Source organism: Meleagris gallopavo, chromosome 2 (genome assembly GCF_000146605.3).
Source record: "Meleagris gallopavo isolate NT-WF06-2002-E0010 breed Aviagen turkey brand Nicholas breeding stock chromosome 2, Turkey_5.1, whole genome shotgun sequence".
NCBI lineage: Eukaryota > Metazoa > Chordata > Aves > Galliformes > Phasianidae > Meleagris > Meleagris gallopavo.
The window spans coordinates 76,954,911-76,979,888 of NC_015012.2; the positions used below are offsets into that span (position 1 = coordinate 76,954,911).

At 38.5% G+C, this 24,978-nt stretch overlaps 1 protein-coding gene across 1 annotated transcript in view; it reads left to right on the top strand.

The window, feature by feature from the left end:
* Positions 1–24,978, top strand: part of UBE3D (ubiquitin protein ligase E3D) — a 74,434-nt gene that overhangs the window by 16,932 nt on the left and 32,524 nt on the right. Inside the window, exon 7 of the mRNA XM_031552239.1 lies at positions 1,177–1,346. Within this exon, the coding sequence (XP_031408099.1) occupies positions 1,177–1,346 (170 nt within the window). The remainder of the gene's footprint in view (positions 1–1,176; positions 1,347–24,978) is intronic.

Genomic DNA, 24,978 nt, shown 5'->3' on the forward strand with positions numbered 1-24,978 from the left:
TTTTTTCCCCTCGTAGCGAAGAGTTTATTCTTCCCTTCTAAAGGTTCAGTTGATTGTTTTGCACTGTGGGCTAAATTACTAATACAGACCTGTGGTGTCACTATTGAAAAAAGGACATTCTTTGAATAAGTGGTAGGAAGTTGCTGTCACAAATGGCACATCAGCACTTTTGATAGAAGTACTTTTCACATAGTTCATGTTGCAAATAAAATGGATTAATGGCTTTCTCTAAAGATAGATCCAGGAAAATTCTGATAGATATAACTGTTCCATAGACTAAGGATAGTCGCCTTCTAAAAAGCATCCAAAGGGGGCTTCTTAAAAAGGAAGTCTTAATTTCAAAATTAAGAAACGCTGTTTAATTAAAGCTAATTGTGGTGGTAATGGCCTTCGTGTTTAGGTTGCTTCTCTTCTGTCCCCGTTTTCTCCAACATCCTCAAAGTGCAACTTAAAGCACCATGTGTGACAGCCCGAGCTGTGAGGTATATTTTACAGTTCAGTTTATGAATGTGTACTTAGAGTTACCAGAACAAAACTGATAAACAGCCACTTGCTAAGTGTGAAGTGCAGCTGCTTGTCATCATTTATGTTTGTATGCTAAATTGATCTCTCTCAGAACTTCTTTATCCATTCATCAGTGAAAGTTTTACAAATAAGTATAGAGATATTCTGAGCTTTGATCTCTAAACTGTGATTGTTGCATTCAATTATGACATATTCTATGTGTCCTGCTATCAGTGGCTTTTTTTCCTCACTTGTCACATCATACACCTGCTACCAGCCTTACCTTAGACCATGTTAATTGCTATTCTTCTCATTCTATTTCTTAGCTCTATCCAGTCATAAGTAAATGTTTTGTAAAACTTCTTACTTGTTCACGCTTCTAGTGGGCAGTCTTTCAGTTCCCTGCCTGTAGCATGCAGTCATTCAAAACGACGTGCTCTACTAGAGTGAAAGAGGTCTTAATAGTGAATGACTGTTTTAACACCTGGTTTTCTTCTCCAGGGACTGTGATATGTAATAGTGAAACTAAAATGTCAGTTTGCTGTTTTTTGACACTTCCTTAAAACTGTCGTGTTGTGTTAGTATCAGCTGTTCATGGTGCATCAGATTTAGGATCAGAGTAGAAGAAGAAATTGATGTCATCCTCAGTAAAATTTATTTCTTTATTTATAGATATGGCTTTTAAATTCTGAGACATTGCTGGTGGAGTCCTCGGGAAGTTCCTCCTCCCACAGTGTCTTTACACTGTTTGGTGATAATTTCATGCCTAGCTGTGGACCGTCAGGGATGTGGAATGCTGTCAAAGTTCTCTACCAGCCGTGCGTTAAGAACAGGAATAAAGAGTAAGTATGGTCTTTTCTGACCTCAGATTGTGATTTTTGATTAATTTCAATTTTCAGGTCAAAAATATTTCTTTGAGGTCCTTTGGACAGTCCAGTAATGTCAGAGGTATATGTACCTTTTCAGAATTACATGTTTTACTCTTTTTCGTTTCGTTACCAAAAGGGAAAATAATAGTTTGGTTTTCCCTTAGAGAAAATCTAATGGTTAAATTTTTGCAGCATGATATTAATTATGTAGACGAGAGTAACGCTCTTAGAGGCACACGTATAAATGATACAAATAAAGTTATCTCTCTTACATGGGAGAATGATTTACTTTTTCATCATTTTTTTCCTTTTCTGAACTCACTGTGTACTTTTAGAGCTTGGTCTTTTCTTCAGCTCTATTCACAGATGCTGGAAAGATTGTGGTGCCATGAATTCCAAGGAGGAGGAGTGAGGTCTATCCATACTGTCTCAGACATGCTACTCTATGGCTGTAGCTCTGGGCAGCATAATTGAAGGAAATTGAGCATGGGCTGCTGCTTGAATGATGCTTGAGTTTAGCCAGATCTTTCTCTTTGACTTTTTTTTAAATTTGTATGTTTTACATGAAAATCCGATCTCATCTGTCAAGATACTTAGAGGACTAATCCTCTCTGTGATTCCCCAGTAAAGGGCATCTTTGGTACAGCTGAAATCAAGAGGGCAGAGGTGGTTGCTCATAGTTCAGCAGGTTTTATCTGCCTGTTCCAACTTCAGTCTTGACCATTAAAATTATGCTTTGCTTTGTAAGAGGTAGAGTTGTGTACAGGACTGGAATGTCTTAACCCAAACGACCTTTTGCTACCTTTCTAGTGGGTCACAATAAATTAGAATAATTTCTGTTTATGTGGACAGTGTGCTTAGCAGTGCCACTGTTAAGATATACTACTTGTAACCTAGAAGAATATGAATAATGCCATACAGTAAACCTCTGCTTTTTGCATTACTTATTTGTGAAGGAGACCTTTTAGATGATTCAGAAATTCATTGAGATAACAAATTAGCCTGAGTGTGTGTAACTATAAATTGCATTCAAACCAGTGGTGGCAATATCTCAAGCACAAATGAGATCTAAAGGAAAGGGGAAAGAGAAGAGGTAAGGAAGGTGGTTGAGTTGAATGCCATACCAATATTTATGTTTCCAAGTCTGCTAGTGCCCTTAGAAAGGAAAAATATTATTTGAGCAAATTTTCAAAAGACATTATGACAAATGTTCTACCTAATTAAAGGCTGTAACTGTTCAAAAGCAAAGATATGAGAATATTGATTAAGCAGTGACTCTGACCTTGAAAGTGATAGAAAACTTTTGATGTAATTTCTTGCTTTTAGTTCTGTAGTTATAGAACAGACAGATGTTTTTGTGTACGTCACCCTTAAATAATGGTTTGGTGTTTTTATTTTTCCTTCAAATTTTGGAAATAAGATGAAAGTTTTAAAGAGCTATGTATGTATTTAAAATGTAGAAGGTGTTCCCTAAAGATTCAGTGAGTACACAACTAACTTACAGTCCAAGAGCTCATAAAAGTACAACAAAATATCTTGCACAGACAAGGAGGTATGCACACATCATACACGTTTGGATGTTTTCATGGGAGAAATGTACACCCTGCAAAAATGTGATGCGTTATAGTGAATATTGCCAAGATTATCTGTCTTAATTTTCAAACAGACTCCAATATTGAGTAAATGAAATAAACTCTCTAACAGGGAATAAATTTAAAGTGGAACTATTTAAATAAAAAGATGATATTACAGGACAAACTATTACTGTTATTTATATAAGAGAAAAGATTACCTTTATGAATGGTGTAGCTTCAGAAGTTGGCATTGGAAATATGTGATCTAAAATGTTATTTAGTGAGCAAAAATATATCTTGAAGGATTTACTTTTAAATTACTTATTGTTAGAGTGGGGGATATTAGAAGAACCACTACTTGCTCTTAAAGATGTTCAGTTTACCGCTTTTAAGTCATAGAGTTATAACTCACAATTTTGTGAGATTTAATTACCTTAAGACATACTTTTACATAAATTGAGGTAAAAGTCACATCTATTTAGTGACTTACCTAGTGTTCAAAAAAGCTTTTCTTGAATAGTGTTCTCAGCAGCAAAATTTTACTATGTGATTGTATTTGGTTCTTCTATTTTCCCAGGCAGACTGGTTACAGTTCACTTTTTTTGAAGGTTACCTTGTATTTATCTTCGGAATTTGATGGTGAACCTAAGGCACAACTCAGGTTTTAATTCTCCTCTAGCAGTAACTGTTCTTTCCTTGGCTTATAATGCAAAAACAGAAGAGAGAGGACCATAGAGGTTTGTTGTAATTTCATTCTCTCAAGCATGTTGGGAGCTTTTTTATGTTTTGGTGTAGGTGTGGTATAAGAAATTAATACACATCCATTTAATACTGTTATCTCTGTTGTATCTTCTTACATGCTTGTTTCCCAAACTGATATTTAAGTACATTGTTGTCATTTCTTCCAGTTAGGAATTTTAAAAAGCAGAAGAAAACTGCCAGATGTGCCTACAAGTTTGTCTACAAGCTGTTATTAACAGTGCTAGTTCATTCTTGTTCCAAAGTTAATGTGTGGTAGCCCAGTGTGCTTTATGGAACAGAATCATTTAGCTTGTTTTTGGTGATGGAACAAGTACGAATTGGTTTAAAAGAATGGTTTGTTTTTGTTTGATTCAATCTACATCAGTATTGCCAGTAAATGTCAGATCACTGAATCCCAGTATGGTTGAGGTTGAAAAGGGAGGCCATCTGGCCCAGTGCTCTGCTCAATCATGGGCACCTATGGTCGGCTGCATAGCATGGGTGACTGGGTAGCTACACCCTGAACTACCTGAAGTTTCCTCTGTGGGAAAACTACTACTTCTGAAGGTTGTGTTTGCTGCTTGCACTGACAGCCTAGAGGATTTGAGCTCTACCTTTAAAATAACTGCTATGGTAGAGAATTAGTGAGAGTGAAAAAAAATATCGCTTTTGAATCTGAACATAGCAAATGAGTGTATCTAAATTAGTGTGATTAAAACTACTGTTTTATTTCCTGTGATGTTAACTCAAAAGAATATATTTAAGTGCCACATCAGATGTGGGTTGAAATTGCACTGATTCATAGGCATTAGCAGTTGAAATTGCACTGATTCATAGGCATTAGCAGCAATATATTTTCTTCTGCACACTATTGATTTTGGTGTCTACTGATTTGATTAAAGGTTCGGGTTCTTTTGTCTGATGTTGCTGTTCTGGTACTTGAAAGAACCTTGAAGTATAAAATGTGTAAAGCAGATATTGGAGGTGAATTTTTTTATGTGACTCAAATATTTTAAATAACTTGGACAGCCAGCAAGTAAATTCACCTGCTCACTGTGGAAAGGTACGGAGGGTTGTGTTTTTGACAGGCAACTTCTGCTGAGCTTCTTTTTCTGTGTAGTGATTACAGCTCCCAATTCTGCCCTTATTGAATTAAATACAAGATTTTGGAAAGATTTTGGACTTTGAGATGGAAGAACAAAAATATTCAAACTGATATAATGGCATGTATCTTTAGTCTGTTGTACTTACCTAGAAAAACGCATGTATGTTGTGGCGACAGGAGAGCTGGTGGTTCTGTTTTCATATTGTTTGATGTGCGACTCTGTATTCTTTCCTTCAGAGGTGCAGAAACTATAGTTATTGTTGGCTTAGCACTGTTTTCCCATTCTTAGCTGTTCTAGTAAAGCACAGTAAAAATGACATAATGCTTCAATCTGTTTCTACACTTATCATTTGGCTTGAAATAGTGCCTCGATGCACAGTAAGAATGAAATCTTTGTGCATTGAACAGTAATGTAAACACAACAGAGGAGAAAGTATCAAAAATAGTGCAACTTGTTTAATGCAATGTGCTTGTGTTTAGTTCACATATTTCACAGAATTGGTTGGAAGGGACCTCTAGAGATCATCGAGACCAACCCCCCTGCCAAAGCAGGTTCCCTACACCAGGTCGCACAGGTAGGCGTCCAGGCGAGACTTGAATATCTCCAGAGAAGGAGACTCCACAACCCCCCTGGGCAGCCTGTTCCAGTGCTCCGTCACCCTCACCGTGAAGAAGTTCTTACGCACATTCATGCGGAACTTCCTATGCTGCAGCTTATGTCCGTTTCCCCTCGTCCTGTCTCCACGTACCACTGAAAAGAGACTGGCCTCACCGCTATGGCCGCCACACCTCAGATATTTATAAACCTGGATCAGGTCCCCTCTCAGTCGTCTTTTCTCAAGGCTAAACAGAGCCAGTTCACTTAGCCTTTCTTCATAGGGGAGATGCTCCAGGCCCTTCACCATCTTTGTGGCCCTATTATTTCAAGAATTTTGAAGAAAATGTCTAATTTCTTAAATAGTGTTTCAGCTATCGCATTCCAATAGTAATTGCTTGTTTCTGCATACACATCTACCTTTAAAATACTGCAGGGCTTTTGGATCCTGTAGTCTGTTGTAAGGGATTAGAATATTGTTCTGAGCTTCATGCTGCCTGTGAATGAAAGAAGCATCTCTGTTCTATTCTCTGGGATAGTGACTAAAGTAGTGAATAGAATAGATCTGAGGACATATCATGTAGAGCCTTGGGAATGAATTATTAACAGCTGTGCTCTGGGTATTTTTTTCCAACAAGCTCTGTGTGTTAGAAGAACAATCAGCAGCTAATAAGGCAGAGTGAAGTTAAGGCATGGGTAGATATATCCAGACATGCTATTTATAGTGTAGCCCTTGGCACTTTCCTTGCAGAGCCCTATTCTGCTGATCTTTCTGAGGACTGCCTTTTAAGTGTTGTATTGACGTAACCTTTGCATCTTACTTCAGCTATTAAACAGGGCTGGAGATACGTCTCCTATGTGTGATAGCATGAGTCCTGAGTAGATTTGCCAACGGTTAGGTTCCTGCCCTTGTAGGAGCTGTATAAGCAGTCTTTCTGCAACAAATTAGTTGAAAGTATATGCAGAAGAACAGTACTCTGTCATTTCTTAGTGAAGGACGCCTCATGCATTTTCTGCTCTGTTCTTACTGAGGAATTTATTGGTGCCTGCCACTCTTCTCACAGCAAGGCTCCTTTTCTCCACCTACAAATCTGCTGTGCAGCCAGGAGAGGTCTTCCTTTCAAGTAATGGGTTCTTGGCAAGTAAGATGTTGTACAACCAACTTTGACTGCTGGGAGTGATAATGTTAAATACTGCTGGAGTGAGTGTGTTGTGAAAATGTGTGAAGAAAATGGAAAATAAGGCTACGCAGCAATTTGACTATAGTTGGTCTCAGAAAAATTTTGTGAAAGTACAGTTAGAGGAAATTATACTTCTCCTTTTATAGTAGCGTACTAGGTAAAGCTTTAGTTTTCAAAAAGTTAGCAATAACTTTTTATTTCTTATATGCATCCAAAGTCTCCCTGAATGGTTTATAGCTTTTACAGAAGCCTTCTCCTAGGCAAGAATTCACTGCTTAGCATTTCAGAGTTGAAAAGCAACTTCCAGGATGTTTGCTTATTTTCTATTAATTATAGAAGGATAGAATAAGCTAGAAATAATGATTTCATGGCTCAGAATTTGTTTCTTTTTATTTCTAGTGCTTTTGTTACAGTTTTTAATTACATCCAACTCTGTATGTAATGACATTTTTTCTTGATGCTCTGTTATTGATGGATTGCAGAAAATCAAATTGTTTATTTGCCCCCAAAGTGGTTTTCATTCCATATATGACTGTATAGTAATTTAATTTGCCTCCATAAATGTACCAAAATGTCCCAATTCAGTCTGAAGTTTCTTAAATTCCACAATATATCACTGATTTCTCACATGGCTGAAATAGCAAGATTTCTCCTAATGTTTCAGTAACCCTGGTAGAAGACATACTGGGTACACAGAGACCCAGAGCTGACTGACAGAGAAATGGCCAGTTTTTTACTGTTCTGTGGTTTTTTTACAATGACTTTTGTAGTAGAAGTTGCTTATTGTGCTATCTCTGCCACGATTAATATGCATGGTATATTAATGTGTGTTTGCAAACAGATTGTGAAGAATCTGTTTTATTTTGAATATATATATTTTTTCTTTTCTGTTTCCCGTCTTCGATTCTTTCATGGTATCAGGAGGACTGACACTGTGGATGGGGTGCTTTGCTTTAAAAGAGCTGACTGAGCAGAGCTTTTTGAAAGATGTGATCTGATGACAGTCAAGGGTTTTAGGGCAGGAGAGGAAAAAACTTTTTAGAGTTCAAGGAAGATGTATATGGATGCTGTAAACCTGCTGAACATGTAGGAAGGGATGACAGTGCTTTTTTTTTTTTTTTTTTTCATAGCTAAGGATTGTTCTTGAGAGGAAAGATCTGTTCTTTACTGGTAACATCCTTTTCCCATCTCTAGGAAAAGATGTATTTAAGTGTAAGTCTCAGGAGAAAGATGCTGACACTAGCTTATTGAAACTAGACCTAAAACATGCAACATCCTTTTATGGTTGTTACTGAAAAACTTCTTAATTGATTTTTAAATAGGTGTATCTTTCCAACTCTTTGGAGCTGTCATGTTTTTGATGTCTAATCTTTCCAACTTTTAATAGTCTTAGAAGTACTGGGTTAGAGAAGAATAAGAAAAACAGAAAAAGATAGTGGAATAAAACCTTTGTCTACCAAATGAGGTCTCTTGGATCCTTTGCTCAGATTTTGCTCATGTTATTTCAGTTGGGCTTGTTGCTTAGGGTACCTTTTGGCTCAATTTTTGAAGTTTAGTCCTGAAGACAGAGGAGGTAGGATTCTACTAGTTAGTGTTTTATTTTATAAAGATGGATTTTTCAACCCTGATTCAACTGCTTGTGAAAATTTGATGAATAGTTTCCCTTTCTTGTTGCATAGCATAAAAAATGCGTATGTTTCAGTACTCATCTTGCAAGGTACTGCTGTTGAACTGTGCATTAGAAGTGATAAATGCTGTATGCACAACAGTAATTGATAATGTACAAAGAAGAAATTGAATGTAAATACAATTGCTGAGTTACCTTTTGGGTTCTAATTGGGTCATACCAGAATTTGTGATGGGAGAACTGATGAGTTAGTTTGGAAAAAAATTGCTATTAAAGCCGGCGAGACAATATGAAACTAATTTAAAACATTTGAAACAGCTGCATTGTCAAGTAGTTAATTCCACTTTTATGAGATCATAAGGGTATAAGAAATTCCATGCTGGGCCAAATCAGTGTTCCCTCTATCCTCTCTCTGAGATCAGGAGGTGTTATTTAGAGGAGCATGTAAGCCTCAGGACATTCTTGTACTACTCAGCTTATATTGTTGTTTTATTAAGGATGTTAAAGGGATACAGCCCTGCCTGTTTCCTTTAGTATCTGTTTGTGCATCTTAGGACCATCTTTTGTATAAACACTTTTTGACCTTAATGGTGCTGTCTGCCTCCATAGTCTCTTAAAACAGCAAGTTCCAGATTTTCACTACTGCTGCAGAGTATTCTTTTTTACTTGTTTTAAACTGATCTCCTGCTAGTTTCGTGAATTGCCTCTAGATCTAGGGGGATTTGGTGAACAAAATTCTGCATTTATACTGGCAAAATAGACATGGAGATCACAATCACAGAATTGTAGGGGTTGAAAGGGACCTCTAGAGATCATCGAGACCAACCCCCCTGCCAAAGCAGGTTCCCTACACCAGGTCGCACAGGTAGGCGTCCAGGCGAGACTTGAATATCTCCAGAGAAGGAGATTCCACAACCCCCCTGGGCAGCCTGTTCCAGCGCTCCGTCACCCTCACCGTGAAGAAGTTCTTACACACATTCGTGCGAAACTTCCTATGCTGCAGCTGATGTCCGTTTCCCCTCGTCCTGTCTCCACGTACCACTGAAAAGAGACTGGCCTCACTGCTATGGCCGCCACTCCTCAGATATTTATAAACCTGGATCAGGTCCCCTCTCAGTCGTCTTTTCTCCAGGCTAAACAGACCCAGTTCACTTAGCCTTTCTTCATAGGGGAGATGCTCCAGGCCCTTCACCATCTCTGTGGCCCTCTGCTGGACTCTTTCCAAGAGATCCCTGTCTTTTTTGTAGTGGGGAGCCCAGAACTGGACACAGTACTCCAGATGAGGCCTTACCAGGGCAGAGTAGAGGGGGAGGATCACCTCCCTCGACCTGCTGGACACACTCTTCTTAATGCACCCCAGAATGCCATTGGCCTTTTTGGCCACGAGGGCACACTGCTGGCTCATGGCCAACCTGTCGTCCACCAGGACGCCCAGGTCGCTCTCTGCAGAGTTCCTCTCCAGCAGCTCTGTATTGGTGCATGCAATTATTCCTCCCTAGGTGTAAGACCCTACACTTGATTTTGTTGAACCTCATCCGGTTTCTTACTGCCCAGCTCTCCAGCCTGTCCAGGTCTCGCTGAATGGCAGCACAGCCTTCAGGCGTGTCAGCCAATCCCCCCAACTTCATATCATCAGCAAACTTGCTGAGGGTGGCCACTATCCCCTCATCAAGGTCATTGATGAAGATGTTGAACAAGACCGAACCCAGCACAGACCCCTGGGGGACACCACTGGTTACAGGTCTCCAGCCAGACTCTGCACCACCAACGACAACCCTCTGCGCTCTGCCAGTCAGCCAGTTCTCAACCCACCTCACTGTCCACTCATCTATCCCACACTTCCTCAGCTTTGTTATAAGGATGTCATGGGAGACAGTATCAAACGCCTTTCTAAAATCAAGGTAGATTACATCTACCGCTCTTCCCCCATCCACTCAGCATGTGACAGCATCATAGAAGGCCTCCAAGTTGGTCGAGCACGACCTCCCCTTGGTGAACCCATGCTGACTACTCCTGATAACCTCCTTTTCTCCCAGCTGTCTGGAGATGGTATCCAGCACAAGCTGTTCCATCACCTTTCCAGGGACAGAGGTGAGGCCTGGCAGGCCTATAATTACCCGGGTCTTCCTTCTTGCCCTTTTTGAAGACCGGAGTGACATTGGCTATCCTCCAGTCTTCAGGGACCTCCCCTGTTATCCAAGACCTCTCAAAAATGATGGAGAGCGGTTCTGCAATGACCTCCGCCAGCTCCCTCAGCACATGTGGATGCATCCAATCAGGTCCCATGGACTTGTGGACCTTAGTACTGCCTAGGCGCTCACGCACGTCCTCTTTCCTGACTAAAGGGAAGTCTCCCATTCCCCAGACCCTCTCACTAACTTCCACGGTGTGGGAAACCTGAGGGAGAGCCTTTTCACTGAAGACAGAAGTAAAGAAGGCATTCAGTATCTCTGCCTTCTCAGCATCTCCCCGTTACCAGAACCCCCCCCTCACTTAGTAAGGGGCCCACATTCTCTCTAGTTTTCCTTTTTCTGTTAACATACTTGAAGAAGCCTTTTTTATTATCCTTTATCACTTCAGCCAGATTCAATTCCAGACGGGCTTTAGCCTTCCTCGTTGCATCCCTGCAGGCCCTGACTACATTCCTATATTCTTCCCAAGTGGTCAGACCCTTTTTCCACATTTCATGGACCACCTTCTTTCCTTTGAGCTTGCGCATGAGCTCCTTGCTCATCCACAAAGGTCTCCTGCCACCTTTTCCTGATTTCTTACTCACAGGGACGAGAGATCCTAAACTTCATAATGGTGCTATATCATGCAGAGTTCTTGGTTGTATTTAGACTTACTGTTCAGTTTGCTGGAGAGACTGTGATGTCGCATCTGTGTAATTCCTACTGTAAGATTTATATCTCTAGTATGTTAGGTTACAAGAAAACGAAAGCTTTTTCTGAAAGTGAGATAGCCTTAATGTCATAGTGACATTACATTGAAAATACTTTTATAATCATAGTTCAAACTATAGCAACTTTTCACTTACAGTTAGAATTTGTTTCTGATAGACTTACAAGGACTATTGGGTTTACTTAAAAACTGTAAATACTCAATTCCTATAATACCTTTTAAATGACGGGATCCATTTGAGCAGGAATATATACTGAGACAGGAATGAAAAAAAACTTGAAAAGCACCTTGGGCAGATTGAAGACAAACCTCAGAACTTGATTTAGTTAATTCAAAAGTCTATTTTAAACTAATTAGTATTTGTTGTTTCTATTATATTTCCCCATGACAGGCTGTGTAAACTAACAAATACTTAGATTAATGAAATGATTTAGGCTGGTAATTTTACTTGAAGTACTTCATGCATCAGTAAGGCAAAAGCAAATTGGGACTGTATGACTCAAGGCCATAGAAAGTTAATTTGTGAAGTTGCTCCAGATATTGCTGCTTCTTTGTTGAATATGCGTGGTAGCAATATTGCTGATGGCTGCTTATTTTGAATGCTGTAGTATCAAGGATAAAGAGAATGAGCAATTCTTGTGCTTGTCCTCTGAATACTGGATTTAAGCTGTAAATGAGATTGCATACAACTAATAGGCATAATAATTGCTAGTGCTGTGGATATGAATGTGTGAGGGAGGATATCTAGGTGGAAGGTACTGTTCCGGGCAATGAAATTGCTGAAGTTTTACATTTTGAGTCAAATATATTGCTGAATTGTAGTCAGATAGTTGCTGAAGGCTGAACTGGTAGATGTACTGAATACCTATGTCTCCAGTGCGCTAACGTGGGCCCTTAAGCTTGTACTGATCAGTTCTGTTGATACTGATCAAGGCTGCAATGTGACATCAGTAGCAGAGCTGTTTAGAAGTTGATTTTTAAACTAAGCACAATTGTTTTTTTCTTGGTAGAAAATAATTTTTCTAAACCTTTCAAAACGTTTTTATTTTAGTATGGAAATGTTGCTGAGGTGCATCAGGCATTGTTGGTGCACTTTTTGTACAATTTTCTTTCCTTCTTGGCTAGTTTCTGAGTTGTCCTGTGTTCCTCACAAAGCAGTAAAACTGAACGATATGTTGTATTTTCTCTTCTTTGTCGAAAGGTGATATTTTGTGATGAAAACAACTACATGACTACAGAAAAAAAGCTTTGAAATATTTCCATACATTTGTACACTTTTTTTCCAGATGTTGGACTTCCTTCAGAAGCTGGGGAGTATTTTTTTTTTTAATTGGGGAAAGAAAAGAATCCACAGTGATTCTGACAAGTTTGAGTGAATACTGTACTGTGAAGATTCAAAAAAGAGGTTTAAACATTTCTGGAAGATGAGTTTTCAGATATTTAATGATTCAGTGCATTTTAAGTCTAATATTATAAAGTTAGCTTTACTTGTTGTAGTCGCACCTAAAAAATTGTTATTGCTTTCTGTTTCCATCTGTTTGCATATTATTGCTGTGAAATTATATTCCACTATGGTATTTCAAACAGCAGTGGCTGCATGTCGTTAATAATATTAATGCCTGTAAGTTTTGAAGCAGGTTGCTATGACTAAGAATCTCTCAACTCAGATTTGCGTTTGTTTTATTGAAGATGGAATTTTGTTCCTTCTGAAACTGCTGAAACTTGGTGGCTTCTGCAAAAGGAAAGGAGTTGATGAGAAACTGTTTTTGTCTCCCAGTATAGCAATTCTGCAGATGCTTTTAGCACCTCTGCAGCTCTCTTGTATGAGTAGGACCGTTGAATTTTATTCACAGTTATCCAGCTGGGTTTCTTTTATCACCAATTACATATGATGCAAGTCTTAACTCTGCAAATTGCTGAAAATGAAGTAGCAATGGGTACCTGGTAGCTGTAAATGTTCATCACTTGTCTTCAGAAGAAACTGGAGAGAACATACTGATATCGTTGATTATGAAGAAATTGATCTGGAGATTGGAAGATTTTTAATATCAGAGCAGTGAGGTTCCTGCAAAACCTTTTAGTAGGAATAATTTCCAAGAAACGTGACTGCTTTTAAGTTGCAGCTCAAAAAGAAGATGGGAGAGATTCTTTACTAGCGAGTGCAGTGATAGTGCAAGGAATATCAGTTGTAAACTAAAAGGCTGAGAGTTACAGTTCAGATGTTAGGCAGAAGTTCTTTCCTCAGAAGTGGTGAGGTGCTGGCACAGCTGCCCAGAGGGCTGTGGGTGCCCAATATCTGGAAGCATTCAAGGCCAGGTTGGATGGACCCTGGGTGGCCTGAGCTGGTGGCTTGTGTCCCTCCCCACAGCAGGCGGGTTGGAATTGTCATGGTTTTGATTTTTGGTTTTCGGTCTTCCACATCATAACATCATCATGCAGTGACCAGGAGTTCAAGTGTTAATGCTCCAATTCCAGAATTACTTCCCAGCTCTCCTTCACCTTGTTTGTTCTTTCTTCAGAGTGACAAGTTACCATGGTCTTGACTGAGCTCGTGTTCAGCAGTATCACTGGATTATTTCTTTACCTGATTAACTTCATTTGCTAAGGATTTTCATACGTTACCTGCAGCTGTCTTACTTCTGCTGTTGCATCACTTCTTTGAATGAACTAATCTACTCAGAAGGTTTGATTTTTTTTTTCATTATTTTTTTTTTTCCCCACTGTACTGGTGGATGTGAATTAGTCTTTCTGTGCCTTCTTTACTTCTTTTCATCAAATCTGTATTTTGCTCTGTCTTTAACATCAAGTTCCATTTCAGCACAGACTTAAATTGGCTAAAACTACATTTAGTCTTCCATTTAAATACCCTCTTTGTTGTTTTTTTTTACTTTCCAGTGCCACTCTTGTTCATATCCAGATCTCAGCTGCCACACTTCCTTTCCTATTCCTCATGCTTCTAAGCTGACACTAGACTTCTTTGTTCTAGATCCATAATTTTTTTTAAGAAAGCTCATAAAAATTAAAGAGCCCAAATCGTCTGTATTCAGTTACCTGACTGTGTCAAGGTACATGTGTATGCCCAGCATAGCCCACCCAGCCCTACTTCAGAAGGGCAGCTGATTGTTTGTGATACCTCCAGCTCTGCCTCATGTCTGCAGCAGGATTCTGGACAGCTCTATAAATGCTGTGGGGAGCTTCAGCAACATGGCTGTGGACTATACTGACACTGTTAAATCTCTACAATAACAAATGGTGCAAGCTTCCAAGTGGTTGAAGGATAAAACTTGAGAACTAGTTCTGAGAAAAGACAGGTAAAAAAATGAGGGACAGTTTTGTGAAGAGTTGGATTTTTTTTGTGGAGCAGTACTCCCACGCACATAAGAAAGCTGACCTGGCTGAGGACAGGGAAAAGGGGCTTGTGGAATGTTGTTCTTTCTAGATTTGTAGTTGGTTCTGAGGATTATTTTTTGGAAAGAAAGTTGTGTGCTCGACTACTGATTTTATTTATTTAGGATTTAATAGCTTTTAAACTTGACTTGTAGCTGCACGTAATATTTTAATGCCAGTATTGTTTTCTACCATGCACAGAGGAGACATCTGCACAGATTTTGCCGTTGTCACATCATGAGTAAAGAAAACGATGATACAAGTAAGCTGTTCCAGGGAAATAATAGTTTCAGTGGGAAGGCAAAAGTATGGCATATGGGGAAATTTTAACTTCAGTAGTTAGACTTTATATTGGCAGAGGTGTGGACTGAATGAGTGGAAATAAATTTTGCTTTTCTGAATTCTTGGGATTGACTGATTCTGTGTGTTGTGGAGTTCCTTACTCTGCTGCAGGTTCTTATAATTACATTGTGAAATACTGAATTTGCTTCACTCCTGAAGTCAGTTACAATGGGGGAAAAAAAAATAGAATAACTTTAGAGTAGCAAGCTGAGAGCATTTTGTGAATAATGATTACAGCATTTATTTCTACAGTAGGATAACTTCTCCCTTTGGATTCAGACATAATGTTCTGGAGTGTCTGTTATTTGTGTATACTTCTATATGGAATCTAAGCAGCATTGTGGAAATGATTTAGTTTTACCCGAAGGTTTAAAAATCAGAGGCCAGAAAACATTTTAATCTTTAGTGTACTGAAAATCCATTTCAACTTCAGAAATGGCCTCCTGCTTGGCATAATAGGTTTTAAAAAGGAATTAAGGTTTATGGAGCATATGCAAATGTTCATGTGGCACAGTTAGTATGAATGAGAGCATGAGAACATCAAGGAAAGTGCTTTTATGCTGTGGCTGTGGAACCCAAGGGGCTTAGTTAGGTACAGAGCAAGAACAATGCTGTGCTGTCACTGATTATACAGAGCATTGTTCATTCAAAATCTTGATTTTTATTTTTTTTTTTTTAATAACTTTTCTTTCCAGTTGCCTGGTTGATTATTCTGAGAAAATAATTGTTATTCCTTGTTAGTAGTCTGGAGCCCTGAATGAATATCTGAAATCAGTGCTGTTAGGATAGGGTATTGAAGACTGTACTCCTAGATGCTGGTGTTAAGGTTACTGGTTGATCTGATGGTGAGGAGGAGCAGTGCAGGAAGAGAGACAGGTAATTGGAGAGGCCTGGTAGGAAAACACTTGCATCTAACACTTGCATCTAACATGAGTACAGTTCACACCGTTTGACTGGAAGACTGAACAGAGGCAACAGTGTCTTGTTAAGTGATTGGGTAAGAGCTCTGTGGCATATGGACCATAGTCCCTAATGCCGTGCTTCCCTGGTCTTTACTGGTGATTATCAGTAACACGTTACTGGAAGGGGATAGTACCACATTGCTTACTGGGTTCGCAGTCTGTCCATGAAGCAAACCATCTTGCTGCTTCCTCCACTGACTAGATGAGGAACTTGGACAGTCTCACTTTAGCCAGCCATGCTTTTCATTCACAACTTAGCTTGGATTGGCTGCTGAGGTCACTGTACCAGCTGTTGGTCCTGCCTTTGCAGCATGGATAGTGTGCTTATATTTCAAGTCCTTAACTGCTGCAGCTCATAGCATGTGATTGAAAGTAAATTTCTGCCAATTTTCTGTTGCTTAAAGACGCTGCCATGAATTGTGTCAATTTAGGATATGAGCGATGAACAGTTCAGATATCCAAGCAGGGTCACTAATTGGGGACTCTCTGTCAGCTGTCCTAGGCCTGCTCAGTCAGGTCACTGGTTGCCTAAAACTGGGTGGTTTGAGTATCTCCTAGTGCACACCATGCACAGAACCAACAAATTACTGGCTTTATAGCCATATATTCAAACTTTGATTCTGCATGCTTTCTATTTTTGGCTTTAACAGTAATTTTTTAAACAATTAATCATTACTTAAACCTGTGCTGATTTATCATAATTGCATCTATAAATCTCTTTCTAATGACTATGCACATGAATTTCAATAGTCCCTTCCCTGAGACCACATTAGTCAGCATGAGCTCAGACTGATACATAGACTTTTTTTTCCCAGACTCATAAGGAAGTGTAAAAAATGTATGCCCTTGCTTTAACAAGGTCCACTGAGAGTTGGGTTTATTTATCTAAGTCCTTACTAAAGACAGAAACTTTTCTATGTTTAGCAAAGCAAAGCTGCTTTTCAGATGGTACAGTGCACTTTAAAAATGACAGGGATTTGTTAAAATTAGAGCTGAAAACGTGGAGAGAAGGAAGTACAAAGGTTTTTTCCTATACATCCCTTTGCCCTAAAGCTAAAGTTACTATTCAGCATTGGTATAGAAAGAAAAATGTGTTTACCGCACCTCTTGAATTTTAAGGCCATTTCACTATGCTATGAACCAGCAGTTGAGAATAACTGTCACTGTTAAAAGGAAACTACTTGCCATACTGAAGAAGAAACCAGAAGATGCAAATGATCTGCTTCATTCTCCAGGAGGAGAATTCGTTCTTCTCTACAATTAATGATTTCCTAACCTCATTTTTTTCAGCACTCAAATCTCTACTTTTTGTATGTGAAACAGTTTTTATTCATGTGTACCTTTGTTGGGACCACAGTTTTGCATCCCCCTGCTGCTTCCTCGTAGGAAGCTACAGACTGAGAATTAAATAGACTGAAGAGTCCGGACAGATTGTTTACTAGGTTTTTAGATCTTTTTTTCTTACTGAATTAGTGAGAATCTAATCTATATATATTTTTATCTATCTTTGCATGATAGGTTTTGTATTTGATTGCCTGTTTAAGTTTCCACATTTTACATAGCACAAAATAATTCTCACATATTGAACGTAAAATGTATACACAGGGACCCTTGTATTTGTGATATGATAGTTGACACTGTGTGTTTTATTTCTACAGTATGCTATCTGATTTGGATCATTCTTAAATTAAAGTTGTGTTTTCATGAAGAGCTGTAAAAGCACCTATGGGGAATACTGTCATTGCTAGCATCCTGGTATTCAAAACTCAGGATGTGCCAGTATCAATAAATATATCTTCCTGCTGAGTTTTCCTGCTATATTTTGTTTGGAGCTCCCAACCTGAGGAAGGAAGAAGTCTGTAAAATAATTCCTGTATGAGAGTTTAGTAAAAATGTAGTCCAAGAGAGCAGGGAAATTGTGTGTGTTCTTTGGGGCTTGGAGTTGGTTTATGGAAAAAATACGCTGACAAATACTGTTTCATTCTCTGAGGGAATGAAGTGTGTGGCAGTACTTTATATCTGCTTTGCCAGTTACCCACACCCTCTTTCTGCTGCCCTTGACTTTTAAACCAGTCAGACAATTTTAGAGATAAACCCTTCAAGATGTGACTTATTTGAAGAGTTTTACTCCTGTTTGCCCAGCTTAGAGCAATAGCTGAAATGCTGGGAGGTTTAAAAGGAGGGGGGAAAAAAAAAAAGGAGGAGAGGGAATTTGAATGTTTTGTTGATCACAGGCTGTCTTTATATGTCATTTGTTCTGGTACATGCATTTGATACTCCTTACAAAGTGATGTGGTGCTAGTCTGGCTTTTAGCAGTAGATCAATAGCATGCTGCTATGTATCCTCTGAATCCATCCCAAGCACGGTTAGGCTACAGTTATTGACATACATTGGGGAAATAAAGCACAATCTGTTGTAATTTATATTAAAGTGTATCCCAGGAAGGAATCAAGAGGTGCTAAAGATTAAGAAAACTATATTAAGGGACATACAAAATTATTCCCTCATTCTGAGCTGTAGGCATACCTGTGACTACAACCAAGAAAACTTCAGTCTACAGTCACAGTAGAACTGTTGCTAATCTAGGTGGTGGTAACTATTGGTGTTGCCATCCTCCAGTATGATAAATTGTTCATTAAGAGCGATGTGGCTATAGCAATCTGTATTTTTATTGTTTTCAGCAAAATTACTTGAGTTCCTACCACCTGTGTTACAGTGAGGCATTCTAAAACTGCAGCTTAAAGCCTTAACACAAGCCATTAAACTGAAGCAGCACATTCTAAAGCTTTGGCCATGCAGTTTTTACAGGAGCAATTTGCTGCTGCTTTTAGAGGGACCACATTGCCTTGCTGCTGAGAAGTCTGCAGTTACATTTTACTTTGGAGCAATGCCAGCAATTCTGCATAATGTGGGCGTTTAAGTGCAGTCGCAACAGACTTCAGCCAACACCCAGAAAGAACTGAGCTCCTGCACTTTCTTGTTCTGTTTCTTTTTTTTAAATGAAAAATTCTGTGTTAGACTTCTACTTTGAAGAATAGTGAGTTCTGCTCTTGCGCTCAGTTAAGAAAAAGAGATGTAGGTAATTTTAAAAAGCAGTTCAAAGGGATGCATTGTGAATACATTGAATTGTTTTCCGTGTTTTCTTGCTCTTGATATCCTGTTTAGAGGATATAAAACTACCTGTGTGTGGAAAGGAGAGCTACAAGTATGGTGAAGGGTCTGAGGGCAAGGTGTATGAGGAGTGCCTGAGGTCCCTGTGTTGCTCAGCCCAGAGCAGAGGAGCTGAGGGGAGCCTTCATGGCGGCTGCAGCTCCTCACAGGGAGTGGAGGGGCAGCGCTGAGCTCTGCTCTCTGTGACAACAACAGCAGCTAAGGGAATGGCATGGAGCTGTCAGGTGAGGGTCGTGTGGGACTTAGGGACAGGTTCTGCACCAGAGCATGGTGGGCATGGAACAGGATACCCAGGGCAGTGGGCACAGCCCTGAGCTGCAGGAGTTCAAGGAGCATTTGGACGCTGCTCTCAGTCATGGGGTTTGAATGTTGGGTTGTGTGTGGAGCTGGGAGTTAAACTTGATTCTTGTGGATTCCTTCCAACCTGAGATTATTCTAGTCTAGCCTCCTATACGTTTGACCATCAGAAGTCCTTCAGGAGCTTTGTTTTCTCCATGAGCTTGTTTGTAGTCAGATGCTCTGTTGAAAGGTAGAACTGTGAATTTTTTTCTTTTTGTGTAACTTGGGCTTTTACAGCTTCAGCTGTTACATAAACTCTTGATCTTGCAGAGTACTGAAGAATTTCCCCATACACAGTTACTGTTATGGATTGACTGTGGATATAGGTGCTGCTTCTGTACCTTTATGCACTCTGGTTTTGCTAGTAGGACATGTCGTGGGAGGTAGCCAGCAGGCTTGAGATTTTTTGTATCCAAGATCAGTTCTCTCAAAATTAAAATTCCTTTTTATTCTCAGATCAGGCTATTTTTGCTTACCTGATGCTGAAGCTTAACAAAGATGACAGTATCATAGATGTATTCAGTGACCATCTGTGTGTAGTATGAGAACTGTTGTGAATTTTAAGCTTAGTATATTTGCAAATGTTCATGGTCCCATACATCTACATGTCCTATGGTCATAAGTCTGTCCTATAATTGATGCTTAATCTAGATTTTCAAATATTTGTTTTAAGTATTATGGATCTGGAGCATGAGGGTGACAGGATAGGTGAACACCTGCTAGTTCTTCACTGTGATATTTAAGCATAATTTCAGAGATTCTTACAGCTGAAGTTCTGCTTGTGTTTTGCAGATACTATACAATTATTGCTGCTTTACGGTGAAATGAAAATATTTTATGAGTGATAGAGTTTGCAACTGAAAATTAATGCTTTGTAAATTGCCTACCTGCCAGCTGGAAGAGGGAAGACAACATTAAAAAAAAAAAAGGACAGTTGGCACCCAAAAACCTTTAGTCTGGAAAAGTGTGCCAAGCTTTGCTTTGAAATGATGTACTCCAAGGCAAGTTACTCCTGGACAGAATTAAAATTTAAAGATTTATTTCCATGCAGAAAGATAGCCTTCAGAGGAATACCTTTACCTACCTGTAAATAATCATATCTGTGTTGGCACAGTATGCTGTTGCAGCTTGGTTTTGTTTTTTTTCCTTTTCCATTTTGAGAAAATAAGAATTGAATTCTGTGAGCTAAACACAATTCTCATTTGTGATAATAATCTTTTTGTTTAACCGCACTGAAGTCATCGTAGTTACATGTAAGTAAATAAGGACAGTTGAATCTAATAAAAATGTGTGTTGATGCAAAACAAAAGAGAATATGACGTGTACATTACGGGTAGGCAGCTTTTACTTCTATGGCTTTCCTTAAATAATTTAAAATAAAGCACATTGAGAAGTATTAAAGTAATTTAAAATATGTAAATAGAAAGAATGTAGTTAAGATCTTATGCAGCTTTCTCATGCAAACAAAACCATTCAATACATGTCTATCATTGTACTTTTTAGCATGAGGTACTTAATCTGTGCTACATATTGGAGTTACCAATGAGAAAATTACAGGTGTAACGTTTATGGGATCAGGTAGGATAATTTTACTTAGAATGCCCTTTGAAACAGTACAAGAACATCTGTTATTTCTTACACCAGCCACTTTGAGAAATATGGCAATGTGGAGGTGGTACTCTGAGATTAAATTTGAATTTGCATTACAGGCCTTTTTTATTAGTATGAAATAACTTATCACCTTCAAATGGTAACACGTTGAATGTTTAAGGAGGGCTCATGTTTTGTAGGATAGGATGTTTTAAACCTCTTTTTTTATTGTGAGTTTCTATCTAACTTCTTTCTTACCCTCCTCCAGAAATGCATGGTTGCTTGGTTTAATAGAATAAAGCCAGGAGAATCTTAGTAATGGTTGTGTAATCTCACGTTATATGCATCCTTTATGTTATTTTATGTTCATTTATATAAAATTACGTAATTTGTATGTTATTATATACTATATGTGAATACATATGTGACGTAAATGTCAGAAATTTTATGGTAAGACTCCTTTACAGAGGAGTGTTTAAGACTGTTTGGAACTACAGAAGTTCAGTGTTAAACTGTCCTTTCTATATGGTGATGCACTGGAAAAAAAAAAAAGTTCACAGTTTAGATTTAGAGTTAGAATGTTTTTTTTATTGGGCACTGTTGTCCATTAAAAAAAAAAAAAATTACCTCGTGTGGGTTCCTGGATTATTGCTCTATGTTCTCTTACTCCCCTTGATCTGTTCTACTGCTCTTGCTCATCCCCATGTAAGGATACCATTGGGTTACATTTTTATTGTTGCCTTGTCACTTTCAAGAGATTTAATATCTGTTAATTTGGGATACAACTAGTGAAGATCCTAGGGAAGGTCTGCTCAAAAAATCACTTGACACTCTCAGCTGCTGAAGGAGAAAAGTAAACCACATTTGAACAAGACTGCAGATGTTGTTTTAAAAGGAAAACAGTGCCTTGGTTCTGTAAAGAAAGTTTTTTCCAAAGGAATGTATTGTAGGTTTTGAAAGTACTGCACTTCTTACTGTTCTGTATTATTTAAATTTTGGCAAGAGCTTAGAAGCTAATGAGCATGCATTGATTTTTGTAATTTCTAGATCATTGCAAGGATAATTAGAAGTATAAATAACTTAGCCTCCTGGTATATTAAGTATATAGACATATCATCAACTGTAACTTAGAATTGTTTTTAGATTAAATCATTTTTACAAATAGCTATTTAATTTAGCAAGTTTGTCCTTGGGTTCAATAAAGTCATCTGTCATTTATATCAGATCTGCGGCTTTTGGAAAGGGAAACATTTAACAACATTCAGTGAATCCTGAGAGTCAGGACTGAGCCTCCTTCAGCTTTTATCTTATATTCTTCGGCATGGCTTTTATTTAACAAACCACTGAAGCCATAGCTACCTTGTAGTCATCTCCTTCAGGTGTTTCACAGTATTTGGAGCCCTAGCTATAGAGCATATTTACTTAGATTGTAAATAATCAGGTGAATTTAGCCCAGTGCCTTGGCAGTAACATGGAGTAGTTCTTTGAGTAAGAGGTTTTTTGTTTTCCATTCTTGATCTTTGTAGACTACCCGAAGTTAATCTATTAAGAGAAGTAGCTTGCTAAATAAGAGATGGGGACAAGGTTGCTCTGGAAAGTGGAAAAGGACTTACCTGTTCCTCTTCAAAAGCAAACTATTTTGTATTTTGGTAAGATAGGTGCATTTTGAAGTGAATGACATGCACAGTAGATGATGATTACTTTTGGTTAATAACCTAGGCATTAATGAAAGAAGAAGCTCAACTTCTTACGAAAAAAAAAAACACCAGTCTAGTGAGACATTTTGTCCAGTTTTTCGAAAAAAAACTTAGATTCCAAAATCTTAGATTCCAGTCATTTTTCTAATGACTTTTAAATACGTATCAAGATTTTTCTTGTTTCACTGGTATGCTATGACCTGAATGGTAACTGGGTTTGTTTGCTAGAACTTAGAGTCAAGGAATTGTAAAAGAAATGTTACTCATTATTTTGGTGTCGTAAACATTGCTTCTAAGGATATTATTTTCTCATCTTATTCTGTCTTATGTAGGCATGGAGCAATTCCACATTGACCATTGTAGAAATACCTGATGAATCAAATTTATGCATCTGAAAACATTGTGATCAGTTACTTCTGTTGGAGAAGTAACTGGTTTATCTTTAGTCTTATCTGTAGTCTTGTCTGAACAAACATTTTCAAGTTTTGCTCACCTCTGCTTTCAGAATTAGTTGTTTGAGTTTCAGGAAAGATTCTCTTTTCTAAAGAGAGTCAAATTTCACATCCCATAAACAGCTTTAAAAATACTCTGACATTTGTATTGTGTTTTTTTTTTTTTCTAATTGTCTTGCTCATACTGCTATAGGAATTCTATTTTCCTGCTGTATTGCTTTGACTGATGATATCATGGTCTAAACCTCTCTTTCACACTTGTTCCTTGGAGAAAGTATTGACAGGGATGGGGGGATGGCAGTCTCAGCCTTTCATCTTTATTTTTTGTTGTCAGTATTCCAGTTTGAAAGTTTAGCACATTGGACGTAATTATTACATATTAGCATAGTAGCTACATGGGTTACCCCTTAAGTAGAATTTCATTCTGTTTGATTTCTATGCTACTTTCGGTTCTGAAATGTCTGCTTGAAGCATATTAAGTACTTTGATTAGCACTGATCATGTCTATCTCAAAATGAAGTTTACATGAAGATCTTACATGCTTTATTGTTATACCTGTTTAATGTCTTTTCATGGACTAGATTAAAGCATGTCCTGTAGCTGAAACAGAGTGAGTTTGAGATGCTATTTTAATCTGCAAGGGCAGCATCTCAAGTTTGAATTAACACTGGGAAGAGCCCTTTTTCATAGAATCATTTGAGATGGAAGGGACCTTTAAAAAATCATCCAGTCCAACACCCCTGCAGTGAACAGGGACAGGGATTTTCGTGTCTGAGAGGTCACTGTCAGGCAAAACTGAATGATGGTAACTTGTAGAGGTGGATTTAATGTGCTGTGGGAGAAAAAATTCTCCCTGAAGGTGTGTGTTTGGCCCAGCCTGCTTTCTCTCATGAGAAGCTTAGAAGCAAGAATTCACAGCTGAGTAAAGATGTAAGGAAGGGAAGAAAGCATGCGCGTACTCAATCCCACCTGTATCCAAAGTTACCATGAGCCCATCTGAATCCTGGCATTGTCTTCATCTTTGCCCTTAGCCCTCCCCAGTACTCTCTCTAACAATTTGTCCTATCTTAATGTCAAAATCTATTACTCTATTTCTAAAATTAGGAGAGCAAAACACAATTTTGGATCCATGGCTAAGGAACTTTTCAGCAAACTCCAATTGTTGGCATTTGGGACTGATCTGGTAAGAGTTGTCCTCCATGGGTGCTCATTCTTCTGAGAAGCAGAATTAACCAGTGTGGCTCATTCAGAAAGTAGAAAGCAAATAGTTTCTCCTGTACTGGAAGAGAGACAATCCTCTTTGTACAGAAGGATTCCCTGCAGCTAAGATTAAGTAGACATTTTTCTCCATCCTCTACAGTGAAGACTGTAGAAAAATACTCCCATCAATCATAGGGGTAAAGAAGAACAAAGAGACATGGCCTAACAAAGTACAAACTTACCACAAACTCACGTGTTAGATGCTGCTAAAGGACAATCATAAAGACTATTTCATAACATGAGTGTTCCTAGAGCCATAAGTGCTAGGACACATGTGGTTTGTTTGTAATAAGGGAACACATTGGAATCATTTCAGGAAGCGCTCATAATTGAGCTATTAATAAACAGAAATTACAGTCTAATTGGGCTAGATGTCTTTATAGCAACAGTCCTTCCCTCAGATAAGTCAACAGACTCAAAATGCTGTAATGCAGTATCAGTGCTGTACGAGTCGAACTTCAGTATGAGGAGGCAGCTCCAAAAAAATTCTCAGGTCAAAAAAAAATAATGTTTTCAGTATGGCCTGGAGTTCTAAAAAGTTTCTTTGCAGAGAGGGCATTGATCTGTGGAAACACCTTTCTGAGCCCCAGTACCTTATCATAATGTCACCTTCAGACTCCAAACACTCTTAACTGTGTGTGAAGGTGCCTGCACGCTGCTTTGTTTAGACTTGCTGATTT